The sequence below is a fragment of the Staurois parvus genome, unplaced genomic scaffold (genome assembly GCF_062004578.1).
Source record: "Staurois parvus isolate SC_StPar_1 unplaced genomic scaffold, SC_StPar_1.0 ptg000291l, whole genome shotgun sequence".
In the NCBI taxonomy this organism is placed as follows: Eukaryota; Metazoa; Chordata; class Amphibia; order Anura; family Ranidae; genus Staurois; species Staurois parvus.
In genome coordinates, this window is record NW_028318087.1 from 5,619,862 (window position 1) to 5,645,132 (window position 25,271).

Genomic DNA, 25,271 nt, shown 5'->3' on the forward strand with positions numbered 1-25,271 from the left:
TTCTACGTATGTGCTATTACTCTAGATGATACTTTACACTGTGAAACTTGTGCTATTACTCTAGATGATACTTTACACTGTGAAACTTGTGCTATTACTCTAGATGATACTTTACACTGTGAAACTTGTGCTATTACTCTAGATGATACTTTACACTGTGAAACTTGTGCTATTACTCTAGATGATACTTTACACTGTGAAACTTGTGCTATTACTCTAGATCGGGTGTCGGCAACCCGCAGCTCCAGAGCCGCATGCGGCTCTTTTTCACCGTGGCTGCGGCTCCGGAGCACACTGCCCACCAGGTGACAGGCAATAGGGCAGCAATGGGCAAACTACGGCCCGGCGGACCTTTTAATCCAGCCCGCAGAGCTAGGCTCCTCTCACAGTCCGCCCTGAAGACCGGTGTAGCATGAAAATCTGTCTCCTATGAGGATCTGTCCCCCTCGACGTATCTGCGCATGTGCCGGAGATCGCCGATCGGCTGCTAATGCCTGAAACTGGCACATGCGCAGATACGTCGAGGGGGACAGATCCTCATAGGAGACAGATTTTCATGCTACACCGGAACGGCTCGGGAACATGGCGAGAGGAACGCGCAGAGCAAAGGTAAGTGAATTGACACAGGGGGGACTTGGGGACTTAATATGGGGGATGAATTAATATGGGGGATGAATTACTATAGGGGGGATGAATTACTATAGGGGGGATGAATTACTATAGGGGGGATGAATTACTATGGGGGATGAATTGCTATATGGGGGATGTATTTTCAGTTTTAAAAATGTGGCTCTCAAAATAAATTTCAATCGTGGTTTTGGCGAGATTTGGCTCAGTTGAAAAAAAGGTTGCCCACCACTGACCTAAGGCTATGATTGTGATTATGACGATACACTGTGGCCCTGATTAACCCTTTGCTTACTGGGCCCTTAAACCCCCTTCATGACCAGAACGCTTTTTGCAATATATGCAGTGTCTGATTTGTTTTAAATGTTGCAATGGTTTTGCGGCTCCCAGTCTTTTTTTCCCTCTCGGAAACAGGTCCAAGTGGCTCTTTATGTCTTAAAGGTTGCAGACCCCTGCTCTAGATGATACTTTACACTGTGAAACTTGTAAGTGGAAATGTGCACCGGGCGGACCGAGATGGCTGGCTTAGGTATGCTTTCCACCACGCGAAGTGTTGCAGTTGGGCAGATACATAAATCAGCCAGGGATGGGGAAGAACCTTGCCCCCAGCATCTTTGACCACTGAACTTAACTGCAATTTTTTCTCTGTGTGCTGTTATGCCAAAGCACAGAGTGGAAAATGGCATTAATGACTCAAAAGGTCTTCAGAGGAACAACCACCAGGGAATTATACAATAGGTATAATAGCTGAGGGATAAAGATCATTTTAACTAAATTTTGGTTTTCACTATGAGGGAGTTTCAAATTATTCCATATTTTTATATTGTCCCAGAACTGGGCTAAAAGAGGGACTTTGTTGGTGCGCAGAATATTGTAAGGTGATGATTATGCCTAAGTGTATGAAGAAGGTGGTAGGTATAGGGCAGGAGGGAGAAACTAGCTGGTTCCTCCCTACCCAGAGTTCTTCCCAAAAGTGGAAATAAGGGAAGTAACCATTTCCAAGGGTGACCAGCATAATCCACTTCTGACCAAAAGTGCCTTCATACTTTGCATAAGTAAATCTAATACAAGCTGCACTTTTAAACGTTTGTGTATTACAGTCATCGGAAAGATACTGAACATATGTTCAGCATACGTTTTTGACATCATATTGCTGACATGGCTCAATAAGGTCTGTGCAATGAAATAAAAATGACACCAGTCTATGAAATCTACAAAAGGCTTAAAGCCAAAGCCTCTGACAATGCTTTTCTTGCTGTCAGAGTTGTCCTATCCTAGTGGCAGCCAGCACCCCCATTTCTCGTATATCCTATAACCCAGTAAGCATGCTTAGAGTGAATATAGTAATTGGTTTAAGGCAAAAAGGGGCTATAGTTTGCCAACCAATGTGCCCAGCTGCAGTCTTCTCTCCCCTCTCTTCCTCCTCTCACAGGGTCTCGGGGAGCAGCAGGAGCCATTGGCTCCTGCTGCTGTCAATCACATACTGTGAGGAGGGTCTGGGGGGTGGGGCCAAGCCTCACTGTGTGTGCATGAAAGACAGCGGAGTAAGCATTCACATGTGGCGGACCCAAGAAGAAGAGGTTCAGAGCTGCTCTGTGTGAAACCATTGCACAGAGCAGGCAAGTTATAACATGTTTGTAAAACCGAAGAACATGTTGCCTAACATATAGACAGTTGGGGTCTCTGCCAGTCAACTGTTTGCATGGTCTAGTTAAACTACTCAATGGCTGCTTGTCCTTTTACGAGCATCCTAAAAACAGTCCTGAAACTTGTTTTGTTGAAGCAAAAAAGTCAGCGACAATCTAAGTGCTCCAGCAGTTTTGTAGCTGCATAACTAGACTATGTGTACATCCGATTGACAAATTGGGTTTCTGTTGTTAAATGAAAGTGGTAAACACATAATTTTCTATGTTTTGCATTGTAATGCATGTGTCTTAGATATCCATCATTTAAGTTAGCTGGGTTCTATTTATACTAAAGTAGCGAATGGTCTGTCATCATACTATATCTTTTCTAGGCCTTCTTCAGATACAGCAGATGTAGTATTGCACTTTGCTGATCATTATTCTTAATGCTTTCCAACAGGTTCCACTTACAGTGTTCTCACGACCATGCCTTCAGACTCAGAAAGTAGTGGATCCCTCAGCAGTGTTGGTAAGAACTCCCAAATAAATCCTACCCGGTGTCCATTTGCAAAACCGGGGAAAAGTTAATTTATTTGACTTCTGTTTTACTTGCTTATTTGTTGACTAGAGCAATGTGAAAATGTGAAGATCCCTGCACTGCACAGAATCTGCATAGAGCTGGAGCCAGGTGCTGGAAAAGGAGGTCCGACACTGGACTCCGGCACACAGCCCAAATACACAGGAAACCAGGATTGTGCTGAAATCTGGGACAGTTGGGGAGCATGATTTAGCTACAGTTTAAAGACTGCTTGTCTTTCTCTAGACCAGGAATAAGATCCTGAAAGCAGCCAGAATCCCTCTAGATATGCATTTTGCTATTCACAATTTGCTGTATTTACATAGCATAAAGAGAATGAAAAAGGCTTAGTAAAACCTATGTAGAGGCTGCTTGGTTCTAGCATTCACGGATCTTTATTGCATGAGAGCATTGCAATAAAGACTGTGAATCACACTAGCACATGGAGAAGACACCTAACTTGTTCTACGTCTTTGTCCGAGGATATGGAGCAGAAAGTCATTGCACAGTTTTAATTGCAAATAAAGCTGTGTGGACAGTGGACTAGATACTTTATGGCAGCTCACAAAACACAGGATGAAAAATGGAAATTAAAGGTAAGGAATGGCAATAGATTAATTTATTTTTGTGAAATTGAACAAATGTGTTCTTGAATGTGTGAACTTTTGTTATGTGTTATTTTCATCAAAGCTGATAAAATTACACAGGCCTAGGCAAATCTTTCCAAAATCTAGAAGCCAAAAACAAGGTTTCTTATATCTAAACCCCCCCCCCCTTTCTATCAGCTGCCACATACAGTTTTCATACTCCTTTATGAGCAAAAATAGGTAGAGCACCAAACTATCACATCAAGTGTCCACCATATAGCTGTCTATCCATTCAGTCGTATCCGACCCTTGGCGATTGCGTGGACCGTCACTCTTAAGCAACTTTTTCCATGAATTCTCTTAGCAATTATTTTACAGGGTAGGTTGCCAGGCCTTTCCCCAACCCCTACCATGCAGGAGGTCCCGCATGGCCAGGGATGAAACTAGGACAATTTAGACAGGAGCCAATTGACCTACCAGCATGTCTTTGGAGTGTGGAAGGAAACCGGAGTACCCAGAGGAAACCCACGCAAGCACAGGGAGAACATGCAAACTCCATGCAGGAGGCGCCATGGTTGGGAATTGAACCCATGACCCATTTACTGCACGGCAGACGTGCTAACCACTAAGCCACTGTGCCACCCACCATATAGCTGTAATCTTGACTATATGAATAAACAGTGGGTAAAAAAAACAGTTTCAGGTGTTTGACATAACTCATTGACTATTGCTTGTCAGTTGCTGTTCATGGTCAACAATAAAGCTATATGGATACTTAATGGGATGTTTTGGTGCTTATTTGGATTTTTCAGATCAGGTAGCACCAACTCGTTGGGGTTGTCTCCCCACTTTGAGCAGCCTAAGTTAAGCAAATGAAGGCTACTATCAACCAACAAAGGATGAAAGCCAAAATCCATGTCCAGCACTTAGAGTTGATCTTGCTGTTTGATCCATTCATCCATGACAGCCATATAATTCTTAATAAGTCCTCCAATAATTTCTGGCTCTGTTATCCTTGCTTGTAGTTTTTCAGTAATATGCATGACATTTGCTGGACATAGTGCTAATTATTAAAAGTTTCACCACTCAAATTTATCTGTCAGATGGGTTATCTGCCATACTGTGTACAGTGCCAGAAAGCAGGACCTTGCTTTGTGTCATGTGATGTGATGCAGCCATGTCAACACACCCTAAAATCCAGGCAGTAGCTCTATTCTTTACCCCTGTTTTCCTGCATGATGTACAAAGCTCCCTTGATTCCTCTTTCACCAGAGACCGCTTCTCTGTGTAACTCCCAAGGCATTTTCCGGACAATGGTGATATGGTTATTTGTGGAAAATGCATATGAAAATAAAATGGTGACCGCATTTATATATAAGCATGGCACATTACTACTACATTGTTAGATATACATTAATTGTATGGTTTTTGTTCTTTGTGTGAAGGTGATACAATGCTGCTTTTTAAGCCGCACCTCTTGCATAATTTAGCCACACCCAGTTCTTGCTGCAGTCCATGTACTTCTTATCACCCTATGAACAGTTCCTCCAGGTTGACATCAAATTATAATGCACAGACCAGGTTTCCCTTCCTAGCAGAGTGCACTCTATGGCAGGTCATCTTGTTAACAAGTAGTTCTAAGTCAGGCTTATGGGCAGAACGTTCTAGTTATCAGTAAATTTCTTTCAGTTGCTGTTGTGACATGGAAACAGAGAATTATCCATCCAAAAATTAAACATAATATCAATATTCAAGAAAGGTAACAAAAAAGAAATTGCTTAAGTGCAAGTTCTTCTTCGCATGTCCCAACTGTCATTGGTGGGGACAGACACAAAGCGGTAGCCATGGGCCCACTTGACATGAAGTGATCCTAAGGCATGGTGGGGGGAGATTTACTAAAGCTGGTTCACTCAGAGTCCTCGTGCACCTATGCATTGTAGCCAGTTGGCTTCGAATCTCTGCTTGCTCAATTAAGCTTTAGCAATGAAACCTGGAAGCTGATTGGTTTCCGTACAGAAGTGCCGGAATGAGCCAGCTTTAATAAATAGATCCCAGTGTTCCTGTAGTTATCTAAGTTAGGGGATTTTCATGTTGGCAACCCTCTTATCTTCAGAAATGGACACAAAAGTGTTTAAACTCCAGTATAAACACTTTTCTACAGTAGTTTTTTGGTTTTTTTTATTATTTGTATTATTTGAATCTGGCTGATTACTTGCTGTATCCAACAAGTCCAAAAACCAGATTTGTTTTTTTCCTGCATTGTTCTTTAATGCATAAGTTCACCTTTGGAACATGTTACATGTTCCACCTGTTTTTAAGGTGCAACATGTAACATGTTGCAGCCTCTCAATGAACTACAAGGGCGCTAGTGAGTCTTCAGGAGCCTGAGATTGCATCCAAGATCTGCTGATCGCAGGTGCAATGCTCTGCAGGCTTATTAGAAAAAAAAATATTCACTTATTTTTCTCTGCAAAAAAATGTACATTTTTAGTTTTTTTTTCAAAAAGTGAACTTTTTTCATTTTTTTTTTTTCTTTTCTTTTCAGGAACAGGGTTGGTGCATCACCAGTCAAATTGTGTCCCTATACCTTTTATTGCTACTTGTTAACATTCACAATAAAGCAGAGCACATCAGGCAGATAGCTGCAGTAACAAACTACATGTGGTTGATAATGTAATCTGGTCTGTGAAGTTACATGACCAGTGCCGGGACACATGTGAAAGAGTCCTTGCCATGGTATTCGGCAGCTTCCTTCACAGTTCTGCCATGGGGGTTTATGTTCGTGTTTCTCCGACTGGTGTGGTTTTATTTATGAATTTTAGTAAGGGGGATGGTAGGATGTGCAGGGAACATTAAACTGCATCAGGGAATCTATAGTTTTGTTGTTGGCAAAAACATCAGACTGTTAATATTCATATATTTTGTTGCACATTGTCCTAGTCTTTATCTGTGATTCATCACTTGGAACTAGCAAGCAAATGCAGTCTGTAGGTGTAAATTAGTTGATCAGTCTGTAATCGCAAAGCTGTTAATTGGTTATGATATTTATAGATGTGTGGAAATTGGGAAGGCTAGCAGAAAGATGCAAAATTAATTCTCTAAATAGCGCAAAATATAGAAGTCTATAAATGTCTGTCAAGAATAATTTATTCTTATAAGTAGCTTTGTGGATCTGGAACAGCAGTCTCCATCCAGTGGCTTGGGATCTACATACAACTTTCAGCTCCCTTTGATGTGACTATCGGCAGACTCTCAGCAGGCATTCAGTGTCTGTCAGCATGATACAACTCGTGAATATATGAAGATAAGCAGAAGCTGACTACTTTATATCTTTATGCTAAAATGTTCAGCAATTTTGACTTGATTCCATAACTTTGTGATCCAAGCAGGCTTATTGAGTAAAGCATGCAAAGTGTTGTAGCCCATAGCAACCCATGTACTGCATCCAGATAAGTCCTATTTGCTTGCTGTGGGTTCCTGCATGCTGTTCTTTGCCTTATTAAATCAGTCCATTTGTGCCTCTGGGCCATTTATTTTCCTTCTGAAGTCTTTTATAGTTTGTGATTCTGTTTACTGTAGAGAGTATCTGACACAGACAAGGGTGACCTAATAACTTTTAGATGAGGCTTCACACGCAACCCTGAACATGTCTGATAACCTTTTTTCACTCTAAATTTTGCTTAGACAAAAAAACTTTGTCAGTGCCAGGAATGACATCAGTGACGTTCAGCTGTATGCACAGCAATGTTAGATGAGGCAGTGACCTGGTAGTATCCTTAACACTACTAAACTAATGCTGGCCTTAGACGGGTAGTTTTTTTTTTTTCTTTTCTTTTTGTTTGTTTTTATGAGGTGGATGGATGAATCCTTCTGTAGGGACATGGTATTCTGACAGCAGGACCCACAGCTGTCAAAATACGCTGATCAGTAGCTCCGGCTGCTGATCTGCAAACATTTTCCAGTGTTTCTCTTCCACAAAAGTCAATGAAATGATCGACTTCTGTTGAGTAGGGATGGCCATGCACTCATAGCAATTCAACCAGTCGCTGCCGAATGCACCAAATTTCGTTCAATCTATGGCCAGCTTAATAGCTGTGGGAGATACAGGGGCAGACTGACAACTCATGGGGCCCCCGGGCAATAGGGGATCATGGGGCCCCTGTGTCCTTGCCCAAACTCCAAAAAAGCCTATGATAAAGGTACCAGGGGCATCTCATGGGGCCCCCTACTGACCGCAGGCCCTCGGGCAGTGCCCAAGTTTCCAAATGGTCAGTCCGCCCCTGGGGAGATAGATGAGAGCATGCTCTGCCAGTTAATTTTTTTTTATTTTTACGCATTAGGTATTTTTCCTCACAAAAATTGCTTGACAAAGGCAGACTTTATCAAAGTCTATATTTGCAAAGCAGTTAGAATGCCCATCACATGGCAATGCCCGTGCCTGCTGACAGGCTGCTATAAAGCCCTGAGCATTGCATCACTGGATAGGGGCAAGGAGAATGTCTTGTCTCTATTATGAGCTGTCAGTTCTCTCCTACATCTTTAACCTCCCTGGCGGTATTCCCAAGTGTAGCTCGGGATAAAGTTTCAGTACCTCAAGTGGTAACCTCGAGCTACACTCGGGCTTACCATGCGGCGCTGCTCCACGATCCTTCAATCACTTACCTTGTCCTGCGCTCCCGCGATGTCCCTCGTGCAGTGTCACCGGCAATGTAATCCGGCGGATGCTGGCATCTGTCATCTGGGTTCTGTCCCCTTTGAGCGTCGGGACGGAACGGCGGGAAATTTGAAAATGACAAAAAGTGACATTCACTAAAATCGCATAGTATAACATTACTGTATCAAACCATTTCACATACATTTTGTCCCTAGTGCTTTGTCCTGTGCCCTGCCTGCATTTTGACTGTTCTTTCTGCCTGGAAACTTAGAAAAGTCCATGGCGTCCAAAAAGCGTCCCTTTTAGGTCAAAAGTGGTTTTAAACCAGCTAGAGAACAGCGATAGTATATCAGAAACACTTGCAGAATTGAGTGATAATGATTTGTGGGGAAATTCATCATTAGACACTGAAAATGATTTTGCGACTTTGCTCAGTGATGTGCGAACTTGGCGCTATATTTCAAATTTCAGTGTTTTTGGTTTGATTATATTATTGAATTACATTTATTATTATTATTATTATTATTATTATTATTATTATTATTTTTTATGATTATTTATTAAATTATAATTTATGATTTCATGTTTCAAATTGTATCCTACCCAGGATGTTTACTAGACTCTTGTTCGGACAGATTTCAGTGAGTTATTCCTAAAAATTACAGGCCTACAATAAAAAAATACATATTTCCATGCAAAAAAATGTACCGCTTTGAGCACAGAAATATGGACATAATCAGACTGCTAGGGAGGGTAAAGTCAGTTGATCACACAGGTTTACTTCAATTGTGACCAATGTGCTACATCTGGACATATTTAAACCAAAGTAATGCCACTAATGGCTTACTACATCTAATGCTGCTGTGCATAGAACTGATTGTTATTGTACCTTTTTGTTGGTTTTTTTTTTTCCCATATCTGCCCCATTGGGGAGATTTCTCTTCCCTTTTCGTCCCATAGCCAAAACCGGAAACTAAAACCTCCTTCCAAAGTGAGAGTGGTTGTCACCAGAACTAGTGTCTCCATTGGAAGCGTTCCCCTCTATTCTTGTTCAGGGGACAACCTGAAATTTGGGATTTTCTTTTACTTGCACTTTTCGATAACAGTAAAAAGGACAAATTGAGAGGGTGAGTCTCCCTAGCAGAAGAACAAACAGCAATAAAAACCAGACAGGTGATCTAATCCCTCACTACCCTATCCAAAACTAAAGAGAGTTTTTGCCTTTAGTTAAGCTTTAAATGCTGATTCACACATGTGTGGTGCAGATTGAAGCTCATGTCAATTCACAGCTAATTGACACAGTAGTTGTTCAGTGGTTTATGTCGGATTAACCTGTTCACACGTGTGTTTTAGAAATTGTTCCCATAGAAGTCAGTAGCCTATAATCTGCACCTGAGCCGAACCACACTGCTCAGAAATCATACAGGACTCTTTTTCAAACCACACTGAATCCGTACCGTCCGTGCATCGGACATATGTGAACAGGCACCATAGGAAGCAATGTTTTTTCACATGTCATGCAGATTGAATGAAATTCAAACCACATCCAATCTGCATATATGTGAACCGTCACTGAGAAAATATGTTGTCAGAAGCATTCAGGACTGCATGTAAAGTCTTTGAAAAGTATTCGGACACCGACTCCTATGTTAGATCCCTTCTACGATAGTATAAATAAACCTACCCGGCCGCTTCTTGTAACTGTTCTTAAGCAGATGCAGGTTTTGAAATATTGTAGTGTAGGCGTTAGAATCTCCTTTCTATTTTTCATGGTTTTTTTTCTGTTTAACTATTGCAGTGGAAACCTATCCGTACATGTAGAAAACAAATTTGATTTCCTCATAGTCTTTGATGACTTTACATCAGTGATAAGTACATTGCTGTTCATCAGTGCTTCATCATAGTCTTTGATGACTGTACATCAGTGATTTGTATTCTTGTAGCTATTCCTCCTCTGTCCAGTTGTCATGAAATGGCACTTGTTATGCAAGTTACCCTATGGGCTCGAATAAACAAGTCACTTAACCTGAGAAAAAGTCCTGTGTGTGATTCACCTCCTAACCCAGAAATCAGGTGTTGTGTAATGTATGCTTGCCCCACTTTCTGATGCAGACTCAAGTGACATTTTAAATTTTACATGTTTTCAAGGTACGACTAATAAAGCATCATCCCCACCCCCTTCTGCTGCTGACAGTCGTCACATGACTGAGAAATTAGACACCATATTATCGCAGCTGAGACAGGTAACACGTGAAAGGGATGAGCTCCGCAAACGATTGGCTTTATCCTCCCCAGGGTCAACATTTGATGACTGCAGGTAAGAAAAGAACACATTAAGCTGGCCGTAGATGAATCTCTGGCTGAATGGGGGGGGGGGGAATGATTCTTTCATCCACACAGTGGCGGTAGATGGCAGAATCCTCCCCACTGAGACATTGGGGTAGATATTACTAAAACTGGAGAGTGCAAAATCTGGTGCAGCTGTGCATAGAAACCAATCAGCTTCCAGTTTTTTTTTTTTGTTTTTTTGGGTCAAATCTCAATTAAACAAGCTAAAATTAGAAGCCGATTGGCTACCATGCAGAAATGCACCAGATTCTGCACTCTTCATTAGATCAACTTCTGTCAAGCTGGAACAGCCATACATGGATCAAAATTCAGCCAGTCTGTGCTGAACCGGCCAAAGTTTGATCCATCTATGCCTAGCTTTAGACCATATCTTCATACATACAGTCATGACCAAAAATATAGGTACCCCTTCATTTCTTGTCAGATAATGCATCACTTCCCCCAGAAAATTGTTGCAATTACAAATGTTTAGGCATTCTCATTTTTATTTCTTTTGCATGTATTGGTATGACACAAAAAAGTGGAGAAACAAAAAGCCAAATCTAACACATTCCACGCAAAACCCCAAAAATGGACTGGATAAAACTGTTGGCACCCACAATTTAATATTTTGTAGCATACCTCTTGGGAAAAATAGCTGAAATCAATCGCTTCCTGTAACCATCAATGAGTTTCTTGCACCTCTCTACTTGAATTTTGGACCACTCTTCTTCAGCCAACTGCTCAAGGTCTCTCATATAGGAAGGGTACCTTTTCCCAACTGCTGTTCTGAGATCTCTTCACAGGTCCTCTATGGGACTGAGATCTGGACTCAAGACATCGCAAACATAACAGTCCTGCATGACAGAGGACTCTACAATCCCCCCCAGAGATATCAAGAGGAGACCTTCAAGAATGGACCGAGGATGGAAGTGGCCCACTGGGACTTCCCTAACTCAACCCTCCAACACCAAACCCCAGACACAACCCACCCCACCAGGCCTATCAACCTCCCCTCCCCTAGATGGAGGACCCTCCCATCCCGACACCCCCCCTCACAGGGGAGAGAGGAGCTTAGGGAGATACTAGCCCACTGACACCCCCAACACCCACTAGATGGAATATGAGCCTGCTATACACACCGGGGGCTCCTAGATGTACCAACCATACAAATATTAGACACAGCTAAATGACAGACATGTATGCATAAACATGTAGCATTACTATATATGGCAATAAACAGAGGCCAGTATGGCCATGGCCAATGGCCAGAGAGGATAACAAGGTATAAAGTCATTGTACAGGGCAAAAACCTCAAAGGTCCTGTAATGGGTCCTGTAATGATAAAGGCTGAAATCAGTGGGACCTCCAAGTCCAGCAAATAATCTGCCTGCACTCCCGTGGATGGCTGCCAATTCTCAGATTTAAGCCTAGCAAAATCCAGGCAGGCACCATAGCGTACAGAGATAGCATGTGGATGTCAGGGGAAAGGGAGGAGGGAACGGGGACTTGCCAGCTGATGCTTTTTGTCCCGCCCACTTCCAGGACTTCTTCAGAGCTATTGGTTGTACAGGCTGTCAGTTGGTAATTGTATATCACCAAAAGCATCCGCCCTTGCAATCCTTAAAGGGATCTTAACCTTATAATGACAGTCTGTCATCTATTTAACCTCAAGCGGATAGGAACATTAAAGGGAACACAAACCAATAACTGGAAAAAATAAAATATGGCAATACCTTTTATCAAGAAAAAATGTACATCTAGAAAATAAGACACGCAAAAATATACATTTAGAAAATAAGACACGCAGACACATAAATATGTGTATCGCACCAGGTGAAGCCCATAACTAAAAACAAAAATGCATCTAAAGTAAGGGTTGCTGCAGTAAATGGCAACCCTATATGAACCAACTCCTTAAGTTGAGGTTAGCCTTTTTCAATGTGTAGCCTCCCCCCCCCCCCCCCCCTTTTTTTTTTTTTTTTTGACAATTGATTAGGTAGCACCCTTCCAGATATTCTGGTGGCACCTCCACTTTCAGATACTGTGCGTGGACTCCCAGGCGTTTCCCAATTCCATTTTCCCTGATTTTTGACTGTTCAATACTCTCCAGCGCTTTGTCTGAAACCATTGCTTTGTACTCTTTGACGCATGCTGTGGGTCGTTGTCCTGCTGTAAGACCCATGGCCTCTGATGGAGACCTGACTTTCTGACACTGGACCCTACATTGCATCCCAGAATTCTTTGGTAGTCATAATGCCATGCATATGGTCAAGACATCCAGTGCCTGAAGCAGCAAAGCAACCCCAAAACATCAGTGAGCCTCCACCACCTTGACTGTAGGGACTGTATTCTTTTCTTTAACCACTTCCCGTCAGGTTTTTTTTTTTTTTTTTTTTTTAAGATAGCTGAATACATTTTGGCCATGATTTATAAGGAAAGGATAATTTAAAAAAAACACACTTTATTTTCAAAATGTTTGTACTTTTTCATTTATATAGCAAAAAAAAAATAATCCCAGTGGTGAAAAAATACCACCAAAATTAAAGTTTTTATCTGTCTCAAAAAAATGCTAAAAATTTCATATGGGTAGTGATGCATGACCACGCAATTGGCATTCAAAGTGTGATAGGAATGAAAGCTGAAAATTGGCCACAGTTTTTGTTCTCAGTTTTTGCTGCTTTTCCCCTTCTCCTTGCTGCATGTGGCGCACAGTCACACAACAGAAAGGGTTGAGTAAATTTTTCACCATTTAACCTAGTTGTCGGTGTTATTTCTATATTGTCAGCACCTGTTAATTGATACAGGTGCGTTTTTAATTACAAATTACAGGTGCATCACAACTTGGAATGCAACTATCTTACAATTTTGAGAAGGTTCCAATGATTGTGCAGTCCATTTTTGGTGTTTTGCAGGGAATGTGTCACATTTTGGCTTTTTGTTTCTCCACTTTTTTTTTTTTTGTCATACCAATACAAATAAAAGAAATAAACATGCAAAAATATTTGTAATTGCAAGTTTTCTGGGCAAAGTGGTGCATTATCTGACAGAAATGCAAGGGTGCCAGTATTTTTGGCAATGACTGTAAGAGCTTTTAAGATGATGTATTTCTTCTTGCAGGAAGCATACAAATTCACGGTACCCAAGTTTTTTTATATAGCAACCTGTTTTGAGCATTACGTAGGTTTAATAAATATAAATAATAAATATGTGAGTTGGCAAATAATTATAAACCTTGTTATGTTTATCATCATAGGCCGAGCCCTAAGTTGTCACCTGATTATGAGCGGTTGAAGGTTCAGTGCATGAAAGCTATGACTGAGCTTGAAGCGCTACAAAGCCAACACTCGAAGGCACTTAAGAAATGTGAAGAAGCAGCGAAGGAAGCAGATTTTTACCAGTGAGTAGGTTTTTCTATCTAGTGTAGGATTCCTAGCTTTTTGAGTATCCTAAAGTTACTGTATTGAAGTTTAAACAACACACTGTGTGCCATTAAACCCTTTCGTTACCTGTCTGTGAGCTTGCATTTTTAAATGTCGGTGACCAGACCATTTTTGCAATTTTTACTTTGGCCTTACAGCTTTCAGAGTTTGTGAAAGAACCCCCCCCCCCCAAAAAAAAAAAAACATACATTTTGGAAAGCATAAGACCATGTTTATCAAAACAATACTTTTGCTAATCCATACAATAAAATCATTATTGGCGAATATCATCACAGCAAACCTTACACAATTCCTGCTAAATTCCTACTAAATATAAAAGCTACATCTATATTGAGTTAATAAATAACATATTTGTACATTTTTAGATTGTGCCTTGTTGCACAATGGTGAAAATCAAAGGTGCACAAAACTGTAAACAAGCGTTTTTCATTTATAGATCTCAGACTTTGTAAAATACCCCCGAAACCATAGATTTTCTGAAAGCACATGACCCATAAAATACACTAAAATCCTTATTGGCACACATACACAACATACCTTACAAAAGTCTTTGTTCACATGGGGCATACTAAAGCGTACACCCATGCAGGGCTGTGTTTCGTGCATCCCCGTGCAGGCAGTCCCATTCATGTCAATTGGGACACAGCGAATGCACGAACAGAGTCGCTGCTCCCTATCTGACATCTGTGTGATTGTAGGTGCATAGCTCTAAATGCAGACTGTGTGAGTTCAGAAACATGCACGCTCACTGATGTCAACTGACATCCATGGGACTGCCTGCATGGGGATGCACGGTACACCTGTGTATCCCCGTGTGGGTAAACACTGCCTTGCATGGGCATACACTGTAGTACGTTCCATGTGTACGAGGCCCTAATAAATAGAACAAAAAAAAAAAATATAAATTTTTTAATTTTTTTTTAGGGGGCGGGGCTTTGTTGCGATATCACGGGGCATATTTTGGGTGAATATCTCTGCTTCTGGTCACAGCTACTGTTTGTTTGCTGAACATTTTTGTTCACCATGAACTTATAACAGAAGAACGAATTCCAGGTCTGCAGATCATACAGACATGGCTAACTGTAAGTGTTTCTGTAGGTCTGTGTGCCATACGGACCTGGCAGCAAAAGGTTTAAACCACCTGTGCTAACAGGGTGATGAAAGAGAGCCAGAAGTGCAATCATACGGTCAGTTACAGTGCCAATACATGCCTCCTCCTGCAGGCTTTGAAGTTTGCATGGTTGAAAAAAGGCGCAACTCCTGTACCTCCATCCCACAATACACTGCCCCATGCCAGAGCAATCGGTCATCAGGCTGTGCTGTGTATGGAGGGGGTCGAGGGGGAGTAGCGCATGCCTGTGCTTATGCAAATTTCAACTGGAACTCATTTGCATAGCAGATCTGCCTAGGACTCCGTGTGACATATTGCCTTGTGCTGATAACTTGTGCTTTCAGCCCTTTAAATCTCGGATTAGAAAGCTAGTAAAAGCAACAGTGGTATGAAAAGATTCAGATTGCTCATATGATCAAACATGCATACACTGATCTTTAATCTTCAGGTAAACATTTTAATTTGATAAGTGGGTCAGGAGATACGGGCATTTGATGTTAAATGTTTATCTGGTTCAAAATCAAGCTTGACCCCCACATATTCAGAACATACCTATTGCTTTTGTAATGTGATGGAGACGTCACTGTTCAGTAGAAAGATGGGAGGTTAAAACGGCCTGTGACTCTGTATCTCATGGATTTATATATTTTGTGAAAGATCACATAACTATAGTTTTTTCTTGTACAGTTTGTGAAAACTGCGCTTTCTTATATCAGAGGTGTGGAATTTTTTAAAAAACTACTTGTCCAGGGACTAAATCGGGGCCCCAATCTACTTGTCCCTCATGACAATCTACTTGTCCTGGTAAAAAAAAAAATTTTTTTTAACTAAAACCGTTTTTAAATCAGAGGTGATTTTAGGAATGTCTGGGGCTTTTAAAAACAAGAGTCTTTACGGTGACTTAAACGTGTAATATTTTTACCATTGCTCTGTTTATCACCTCCTCCCCTCCCTGCGCCTCTCCTGCATTGCACCTAGGGCCTAGCAGGGAGGGGTGAGACCTTGCAGTGTGATGAACAACGATTGGTTGTCAGGAAAGGGGAGTGTCTGGCTTATCCTTTATCCCTTTCGCTGACTGAGCCGTTTTTTGCACACGTTTAAAAAAATAAGTTTAGGCCTGAAGATTACACAAAACTCCCAAACATTATATATTTTCTGAAAGCAGAGACCCGAGAGAATAAAATAGTGGTAGTTCCAATTTTTTATGTCAGATGATTTTACCACAGAATTTTAGTAAGAAATACAAGTAAATTAATTTTAGGGCACAAAAAAGCAATAAATTACCCTATTTTTTGTGTGAAATATAACAAAATGAGGTTGCAGCGAGTAAATTGATATCCAACTTGTAAAACCTTAAATTTGTGCGCGCTCGTGAAATGGCAACGAACTTCAGTACCCTATGTTTTCTATAGGTCGACACTTTTAAACTCCCTTTATAGGTCACCAGTTTAGCGTTACGGAGGAGGTCTGATGCTAGAATTATTGCTTTCATTCTGGCGTGCGCAAATATGTGACGTGTATCGCAATCAACAATCAATTGCTTTTACGTTTGTACATGCATATATGTGGGGGTGAGGGACTCAATTTTTTTTTTGGGGGGGGGGGGGGGGATGGTATGTTCTTGGGTGTAACTTTCATTTTTTACAATCAAAATAACTTTTTTTTTTTTTTCCCCATCACATAGGGGACGCTGCATGTCTCCCCTCTGCTCCACTGAATATAATGTGGTGCACATCTGCACCATATTGCATTCTTTCCTGGGGATTGCATTCATCTCTCAACGGGGACCTGGAAGTGACATAATGTCACTTTCGGGTCAGCACAAGAAGGGGAGGGGAGCTGACTTGTCCTCTCTTCTCCCTCCTCTCTAGCCAATGGCGTGCCTGGCCTGCAGATGGGCAAGTGGAGCCCGAGAAACCTCATGCCCAGGGTGCGGAGAGGCTGGCACTGTGTGAAAGCAATCGGCGGCAGCGCTGCCGCTAATTGATTCATCTGACAGGTGAGCCCTGCTGCTTGCCCGCAGCAGGGCTAAAGGAGGGGAAAAAACTGCCTGCCCGGGGCGCGGAATTACATGTCCCGGGCGTCGGGCGATAGGAATCAAACATCCCTGTTCTATGCATCCCAGCACCAGCAAAATGTAAACAGGTTTTTTTTTTTTTTAAGAGCTAGACCTTCTTCTATTTGGCAATTACTTAACAAATTAATGTGGCATCTCCTAACTTAACTATAGTTTTCTCTGTTATGTTTTTTTGAGTGGCATGATATGTAATTTTTGAGAACTGCACTTTTTTTTTAATAAAGTATAATGCTTTATGTAACGGAACCAGACCCCCAACTGCACTTGGGTATTTCCGTTAGACTCCCGCTTCCCTGTCCAAACACAGATCCCTGGACACCACCGCTGACCAAACAGGACGAGACACACCAGTCTTGTATGAAAGACAGGAAATGGACTGCTTTATTTTAACATTGATATAAGGTATATACACAAGGCGGGGGAAATACACACCCAGACAGGTAACACATAAGCAGGCCATCCCATCAGGGGGAAGGGCTGCCGGAAACATTCCATCCCATAATAGTTTGCTAGAACAATGGGATGCAGCCGCATGGCACTCAACAATGGGATACACCATGTGGCAGTAGACAATACCCAAACCCATACATCCCATAATAGTTTGCTCTCAAGCAAGACAAATAATAGAACAATGGGACAACCACGTGGCATTAAACAATGAACAACCCCAACACCCCACCTATACATGCCTACACAATAGCAGGACAGATCACCCTGTACCCCTAACAGGCACAGGGCAACTTACACATTAGAGGAGTTTGGGGGGCTGAGACAGGGGTCTCCCCACCCCCCAAAGTCACTCCCGTCACACTTTCTTTTTTCCACCTGCACTAAAAAACGCAGGAGTTGTGTGTGGGTGCCATTAATGCTAATGGAATGCCACACATGCTGGAAAATCGCTCTCACACTGTGAACCGCATTGCACTTGCGGTTCTCATGCGGGCTGCCATTTCTAAAATGCAGCAGGGATCTTTTCCCTGCGTTTCACAAGGCACGGCAGCCCATTTAAATAAATGAGCTGCCATGCCCGCGCACACTGTGGCTCACAGAACCACGTAGATGTGAACCTAGTCTAATAATACTATATAGTCTCATAGCAAGCCATCAGCCACATTAGCATGATTACTCTTCAGCTGTGCTGTAAGAAACCTGTTTTTCTGCAGACCATTTAAAACACAAAAAAAAAAATACTATCCCAAAGGTCCAAGTGGTCAGTTTTACCAGAGGTTTTGTGCATGTTTTCTTAAGACCATTTTTAGTATTAAGTCTCAGTGTTATATTCTTCTGGTCACCCAACCAATATCTGAAGCTCTTTATAGTCTTTATAAAAAATTCCATTTATTTTTCATTATCTGGGATCCTCAAATTATTGTTGGGTGTATATAATTAGTAAAATGTTTGTTTTTTGAGGTCTTGACTAAGGAATATTCTCGTATTTTACATTTAGCACTCTGCACAGTCGTGTGTTGAGCGACCAAACGCAGCTTCAAGAAGATAGTGAGAGTCTGCGCCGGAAACATGCCCAGTTACAGCGTGAGTTCAATCATCTGCAGCAATCCTGTCAGGACCTCAAGAGGATGCATGAAGCTGATCAAAAGGAGATCTCAGAACTGCGCAGACAACAGCAACTGGTATTCTGTTTCTTCTTTGATTGTGTAGCAGTACAGTCCGTGGGGGATTAACACAAGGGTTGTTGGCTATGAAGTTTTAGTATGTACTGTCTGAACCCTCTGGGATATTTTTTTTTTTTTTAATATTTAAGGGGTACTTGACACATTTTGGTCACCATATGTGGTCTGATTATTCATATTTTCCCTGCATTCATAACATTTCTAACTGTGTGGTGATAGGGTGTAAGCATGACATTTGCTGGATGCACCTAAAATATGCAGGAGATGAGTGCAGTCACTAAGTCCACACACGAAATGTACATCAGTTGCAGGCATCTGGTTCAACTTTCTATTATCAAAGCTGCCAGTTAGCTGATACACAGACAAGTATGAGGTTTTTTCTTTTTCTATTGTGTTTTTTTAAATTTTACTTAATTTCATTTAATATTCTTCGTTAGTGTAATAATGTGAGGCTGCTTTTTTTTTTTTTTTTTTGGTAGCCAAATTTAAAGTTCTGTTACTACCACACTATTGAATGGTGGAATCTTTGTTAGCACACGTACACACCTAAAAAAAAAAGTTGGTAGTTAGAGTTTTCAAGGATAGCAGTTGTGTTGATTGATTTATTGTGTTTTTCATATAATTTGTCCCCTTCTTCCTAGCTGACACCTTTTTTGCTGGACTTTTCTTTTAAAATGTTGGTGTTTTAGAAGTATAATATTTATAATGCCATATGCAGAATAAAGCAAATATTGAAATGTATATTTCTGGGGTTTATTTTTTAGTTGAATGTGTTAATGTTGGTGTTTTTAGATGAGTATACACTGGCAAGTTTTTCAGTATACGCCCCCCAGCCTACTCCTTGAGCCCTTTGTTTTTTGCTAGTGTCTTAAGGTAATGGACCTCTTCTCCCTTGTGGAGAAATCACTCTTAGCTTAACTATTTATTATTTTATCTTCTAATTCTTCAATGAATTATTCACTATCTTCTAATGTAACAGTAGAAACTGTGTATCCAGATAGGAGCAACCTCGATAAAACCTTTAGCAGCCATACTCCGATCCCACACTGTGGGAACAGCCTATAATGTTGCTGTGGGCACTGGATTCTGCAAGGGCACTCACTTCAGCACTTTGTGTAACGCATGTAGTTAGCAGCAGGGTCGTGGTCCTTGACTATGCAACCCAGACCCCGAAGACACGCTGGGGGTATTCCTGCTCTGACATATGAAACCTGAACCCTATATACATAATATAATTATATATATATATATATATATATATATATTAGCAACATGTACAGGTAAGACAGTCACCCCGTATCTGACGGTTACTGTAAAAACAAGCATATAAAAAGTATTTAGTGCAGTGCTAGTTTCCGAATACACATATCTATAAACCATTTTTAGGAATAAATGCCCCACCAGTAGTGGAATAACCAGGTGCAAATAACACACAAATTTAAGTATTCGTCCATACAGATGTCCGCATAAGCCTGCTGGTGTTTGGAAAAGAAGGCCAAGAATAAAGAATCATTCACCTTCCATCCAATCACACAGCCTCTTACCAAAGGATTTGACCACTGAAAGGATTGGCCATATAGCGCAGTCCAGAAGATGTATCACAGACTCCCCAAGTAGCCGCGCAAGGAATCCAGGTTATATGCAGTGCTTCTCCAGGTTTTACACTCTCAAATGGCAAATTTCTCTCCACATAACAAGCACCATATAAAAGACGAATACCCACACAATATGCACTTACATTCTCCAAAATAAAAACCAGCATCTCAGCAGTGTTTCCAACCACCAAGATGGCTACAAGACAGTCTGCAACTGTGCACAATAACATGTGGCTCCACGTGACATCATCAGGGGCGGCGTGGACATTGTCGCATAGTATCAATAGGGGCCAGAAGGACCCTCATCCCCAATCAAGATTTGCTCCAATTGGATATGTTTATTAGGAAACTAGTGCTGCACTGATTACATTTGGCTACTTAATGTGTTAGCTGCTCCCTTTTTGATCTTGAGACCTAAACGCAGGTTTGTCTGTTTTTATTAACGTAAAAACCAGGACTGTGTTTGGTATCTATTCACTTTTACACTGTAAACTTTTCAAACTTGGAGCTAAAATCACTTAGAGCTTGGTTTTATGTTGATAACAAGGTGTTACATCACAGTTCAAACACTTTACAGCCACTTCTGCCTAGAACCCTTTATAAGGTACTCACGTGCTTCCTCTAGTCCTTTATATCATGTGGACTTTACTACAGAACAGTCTTCACCTGGATTGCTGCATATTCCTTCTCAGACATTCTTACTGTATGTTCTGCACCCTTCTCCATGAGTACCATACATTGGAATACCGTTTCCCATAGTTTTTGCAGAAAACAGGACAAAGGGAGCCTTAACAAAAACGTGGGTGAATATTCACTCTGCTACCTTTTTGAAGTGGACCAGAACCTGATTTTAATACCAGTCTCTGCATCTGATTCTAGCTCTAATTTAGGCATGAAATAAGCAGTAGATTTTTCTGCAGCTATGTCTCAATTTCACCTTACAGCTAATGGTTTTTATACAGCCATAGCTATCCAGGACTCCAAAATTCCAGGCTCCTTCTCCAGCTTCACCATATCCACCTGAGTAGGATCCTGATATGCCAGGCCTAGAAGAGGCAGTCAGAATAGAAAGTGGACCTGGAGGCAGTGTTCTAGGAAGATATGGAAGACTACAGTGAATCAGTGAAGATTGTCCATCATTCAAAGATTTTGCAGATAAGAAAGTTTGAGATGCTCTTAAAGTGTTACTAAACCCATTACCCTACATTCACTCTATCTGGTCTCCCGCAGTACACAGGACATGGAAATGCAAATATTTTAGTAAATAAAAACTGCTAAATACCTTTTCTCATCAGCAGTATATAGTAGTCTTGTGACTTCTATCAGTGTCCAGCTAGCAATACACACCAAACTGAGCATGTGCAGAGTGTCTTCACACATATGTCTTATCAGGAGATAAGAGGGGGATACTGGAAGAAGGACAGAATCGGGATCAAATTGCTTTTTTACACAATGCAGAGGATTAACCCCTTAGGTTTCACAGTGAGTATATCATCCATGCTTTACTGCATATACAGACTGATTTTACTGTTGTGGGTTTAGTAACACTTTAAAGGCTTTCTTTAACCAAACCCAGCTCTGCATCCAGCTGTTGCTGCAGTTTCTTTCTGTAAATCTTCAGCTAACTGGTCAGGGAAATCAACAACCAACACAATCCTGTTTTGCAGGACTGTGCTTTAACCACGTGCCCTGCAGAACATTTACCCACTTTCCTGACCATGCCATTTTTTGCGATACGGTGCAGCATTACTTTAACTGGCAATTGTATAGTCATGCGATGCTGTACCCAAATTAAATTTGTTATTCTTTTTTCCCACAAATAGAGCTTTCTTTTGGTGGTATTTGATCACCTTGGTCATCAGGACTAATGTCCCCATTGGAAAATTTCCCCTCTTACTCTTCTGGGGACAACCAAAAATTTATTGCCAAACAAACCCCCCTTAAAATCACACTCACAATGAGCAAATAAAAACAAGAAGTCATTGGACGAAATGTGTCAGAGTGTGGCCTTCCTGTGACATCACTACTCATGCTGATGCACGTGTCCGGATCACGTGATCGCACTACTACCGTCTTGAATGCGGGCTGGCTGGTGAGACACAGGATGCAGAGACTGGAGCTCTGATATAACAAAACGCCTTGTTTTTATTTGCTCATTGTGAGTGTGATTTTAAGGGGGGTTTGTTTGGCAATAAATTTGTTGGATGATACTGCACTATGGCAAGTATTTTCTTTACCCACATGTGCTAATCTGGATATGAGAGGATCTTCTCTGGAGTTTGTTTGGTAATATGCTTGATACACTGTAGTATGCTGAGTAATTACCAACACATGAGGATCGTCCTTTGAAGTCTGTTTGGTGAATGCTGGATATATACTGACATGCTGGTTAATTACTAGCACATGGTGAGTGTGCATTTTGATGGGGTGTTTTTGAGCACTGAATTCCACATTGCTTATTAAGGAGGATCTTATTACTTCATTTACTGAGGATCATGTTTATATGGACTTTTCTGAATGGACTATATTGAGATTCCCTATTTATTGTTTTTTTTTGTTTGCACTATTAATATGCACTTATTTGGTGGTAGTTACATTTAGTTGTGTGATTTGGTTTGTGCTATTATTTGTGATTTGTATATTTTTCACATTTTTATTATTATTTTGAGTTTTTTAATAGCAGCATCCAGTGAGTGTATTTCCTCTTTATTACATTGGCGCAATGATGTTGGTATAATAGAAGTGTTGTATTTATTGGAACATTTCTTTGGTAACTAACTTTTTAGTGAATGGGGCACTATTTCTCCTACTGACAGCAATGATGGGACACTATTCCTCCCACTGACACCAATGATGGGACACTATTCCTCCCACTGACACCAATGATGGGACACTATTCCTCCCACTGACACCAATGATGGGACACTATTCCTCCCACTGACACCAATGATGGGACACTATTCCTCCCACTGACACCAATGATGGGACACTATTCCTCCCACTGACACCAATGATGGGACACTATTCCTCCCACTGACACCAATGATGGGACACTATTCCTCCCACTGACACCAATGATGGGACACTATTCCTCCCACTGACACCAATGATGGGACACTATTCCTCCCACTGACACCAATGATGGGACACTATTCCTCCCACTGACACCAATGACGGGACACTATTCCTCCCACTGACACCAATGACGGGGCACTATTACCCCCCCCCCCACACACTGACACCAACAATGGGGCGCTATTCCTCCCCCCCCCCCCCACACACTGACACCAACAATGGGGCGCTATTCCTCCCCCAACTGACACTAATAATGGGGCACTATTCCTCCCCCCACTGACACTAATAATGGGGCACTATTCCTCCCCCCACTGACACCAATGATGGGGCACTATTCCTCCCCCCACTGACACCAATGATGGGGCACTATTCCTCCCACTGACACCAATGATGGGGCACTATTCCTCCCACTGACACCAATGATGGGGCACTATTCCTCCCACTGACACCAATGATGGGGCACTATTTCGCTCCATAAGACACACTTGGGGGGGAAATGTCTGTGCGTCTTATGGAGCGGCTGGCCCAGTATTCCCGCCACCGTTGTATGTCCTCAGTCTCTGGCCATCTCCTGTACTGTGTCCGCATTTGTTCATAGTTTTTTTTTTTTTTTTTAAACTATAGTCCGGCCCTCCAACGGTCTGAGGGACAGTGAACTGGCCCCCTGTTTAAAAAGTTTGAGGACCCCTGATCTAGGGTGATCAAATTGTTAAGTGTGCTTGGTGCACACTAGGTGGTGCTTTTACTAGTGGAAAAGATTAATCAGCTCTGCAGAGAGAAAGGATTCAGGATTTCCCCTGTCACAACAGTGTTATGGCTGTGAAAACATAGCCATAGCTCTGTTCTTTCTTCCTGACTGATGGTCTGCCGTTGCTCTCCGGGGCTTGCAGATCGTTTTGTGCTGTGACCATTTACAGCTGAAGATTTCCTCTGGCGGCGGTGCATACGCCACTGTATGGTGGAAGTGCACAATGACGTTTATATACAGTCAGGTCCATAAATATTGGGACATCGACACAATTCTAACATTTTGGCTCTATACACCACCCCAATGGATTTGAAATGAAATGAACAAGACGTGCTTTAACTGCAGACTGTCAGCTTTAATTTGAGGATATTTACATCCAAATCAGGTGAACGGTGTAGGAATTACAACAGTTTGCATATGTGCCTCCCACTTCTTAAGGGACCAAAAGTAATGGGACAATTGGCTTCTCAGCTGTTCCATGGCCAGGTGTGTGTTATTCCCTTATTATCCCAATTACAATAAGCAGATAAAAGGTCCAGAGTTCATTTCAAGTGTGGTATTTGCATTTGGAATCTGTTGCTGTCAACTCTCAAGATGAGATCCAAAGAGCTGTCACTATCAGTGAAGCAAATCATCATTAGGCTGAAAAAACAAAACAAACCCATCAGAGAGATAGCAAAAACATTAGGCGTGGCCAAAACAACTGTTTAGAACATTCTTAAAAAGAAGGAACGCACCGAAGAGCTCAGCAACACCAAAAGACCCGGAAGACCACGGAAAACAACTGTGGTTGATGATCGAAGAATTCTTTCTCTGGTGAAGAAAATACCCTGCACAACTGTTGGCCAGATCAAGAACACTCTCCAGGAGGTAGGTGTATGTGTGTCAAAGTCAACAATCAAGCGAAGACTTCACCAGAGTGAATACAGAGGGTTCACCACAAGATGTAAACCATTGGGGAGCCTCAAAAACATGAAGGCCAGATTAGAGTTTGCCAAACAACATCTAAAAAAGCCTTCACAGTTCTGGAACAACATCCTATGGACAGATGAGACCAAGATCAACTTGTACCAGAGTGATGGGAAGAGAAGAGTATGGAGAAGGAAAGAAACTGCTCATGATCCTAAGCATACCACCTCATCAGTGAAGCATGGTGGTGGTAGTGCCATGGCGTGGGCATGTATGGCTGCCAA

At 41.6% G+C, this 25,271-nt stretch overlaps 1 protein-coding gene across 7 annotated transcripts in view; it reads left to right on the forward strand.

Moving 5' to 3' along the window:
• Window positions 1-25,271, forward strand: part of DLG5 (discs large MAGUK scaffold protein 5) — a 237,021-nt gene that overhangs the window by 66,386 nt on the left and 145,364 nt on the right. For all 7 annotated transcript variants that reach the window (XM_089682542.1, XM_089682544.1, XM_089682546.1 and 4 more), the window contains exons 2-5: window positions 2,713-2,781; window positions 10,219-10,387; window positions 13,655-13,798; window positions 18,477-18,660. In XM_089682542.1, the coding sequence (XP_089538668.1) occupies window positions 2,713-2,781; window positions 10,219-10,387; window positions 13,655-13,798; window positions 18,477-18,660 (566 nt within the window). The remainder of the gene's footprint in view (window positions 1-2,712; window positions 2,782-10,218; window positions 10,388-13,654; window positions 13,799-18,476; window positions 18,661-25,271) is intronic.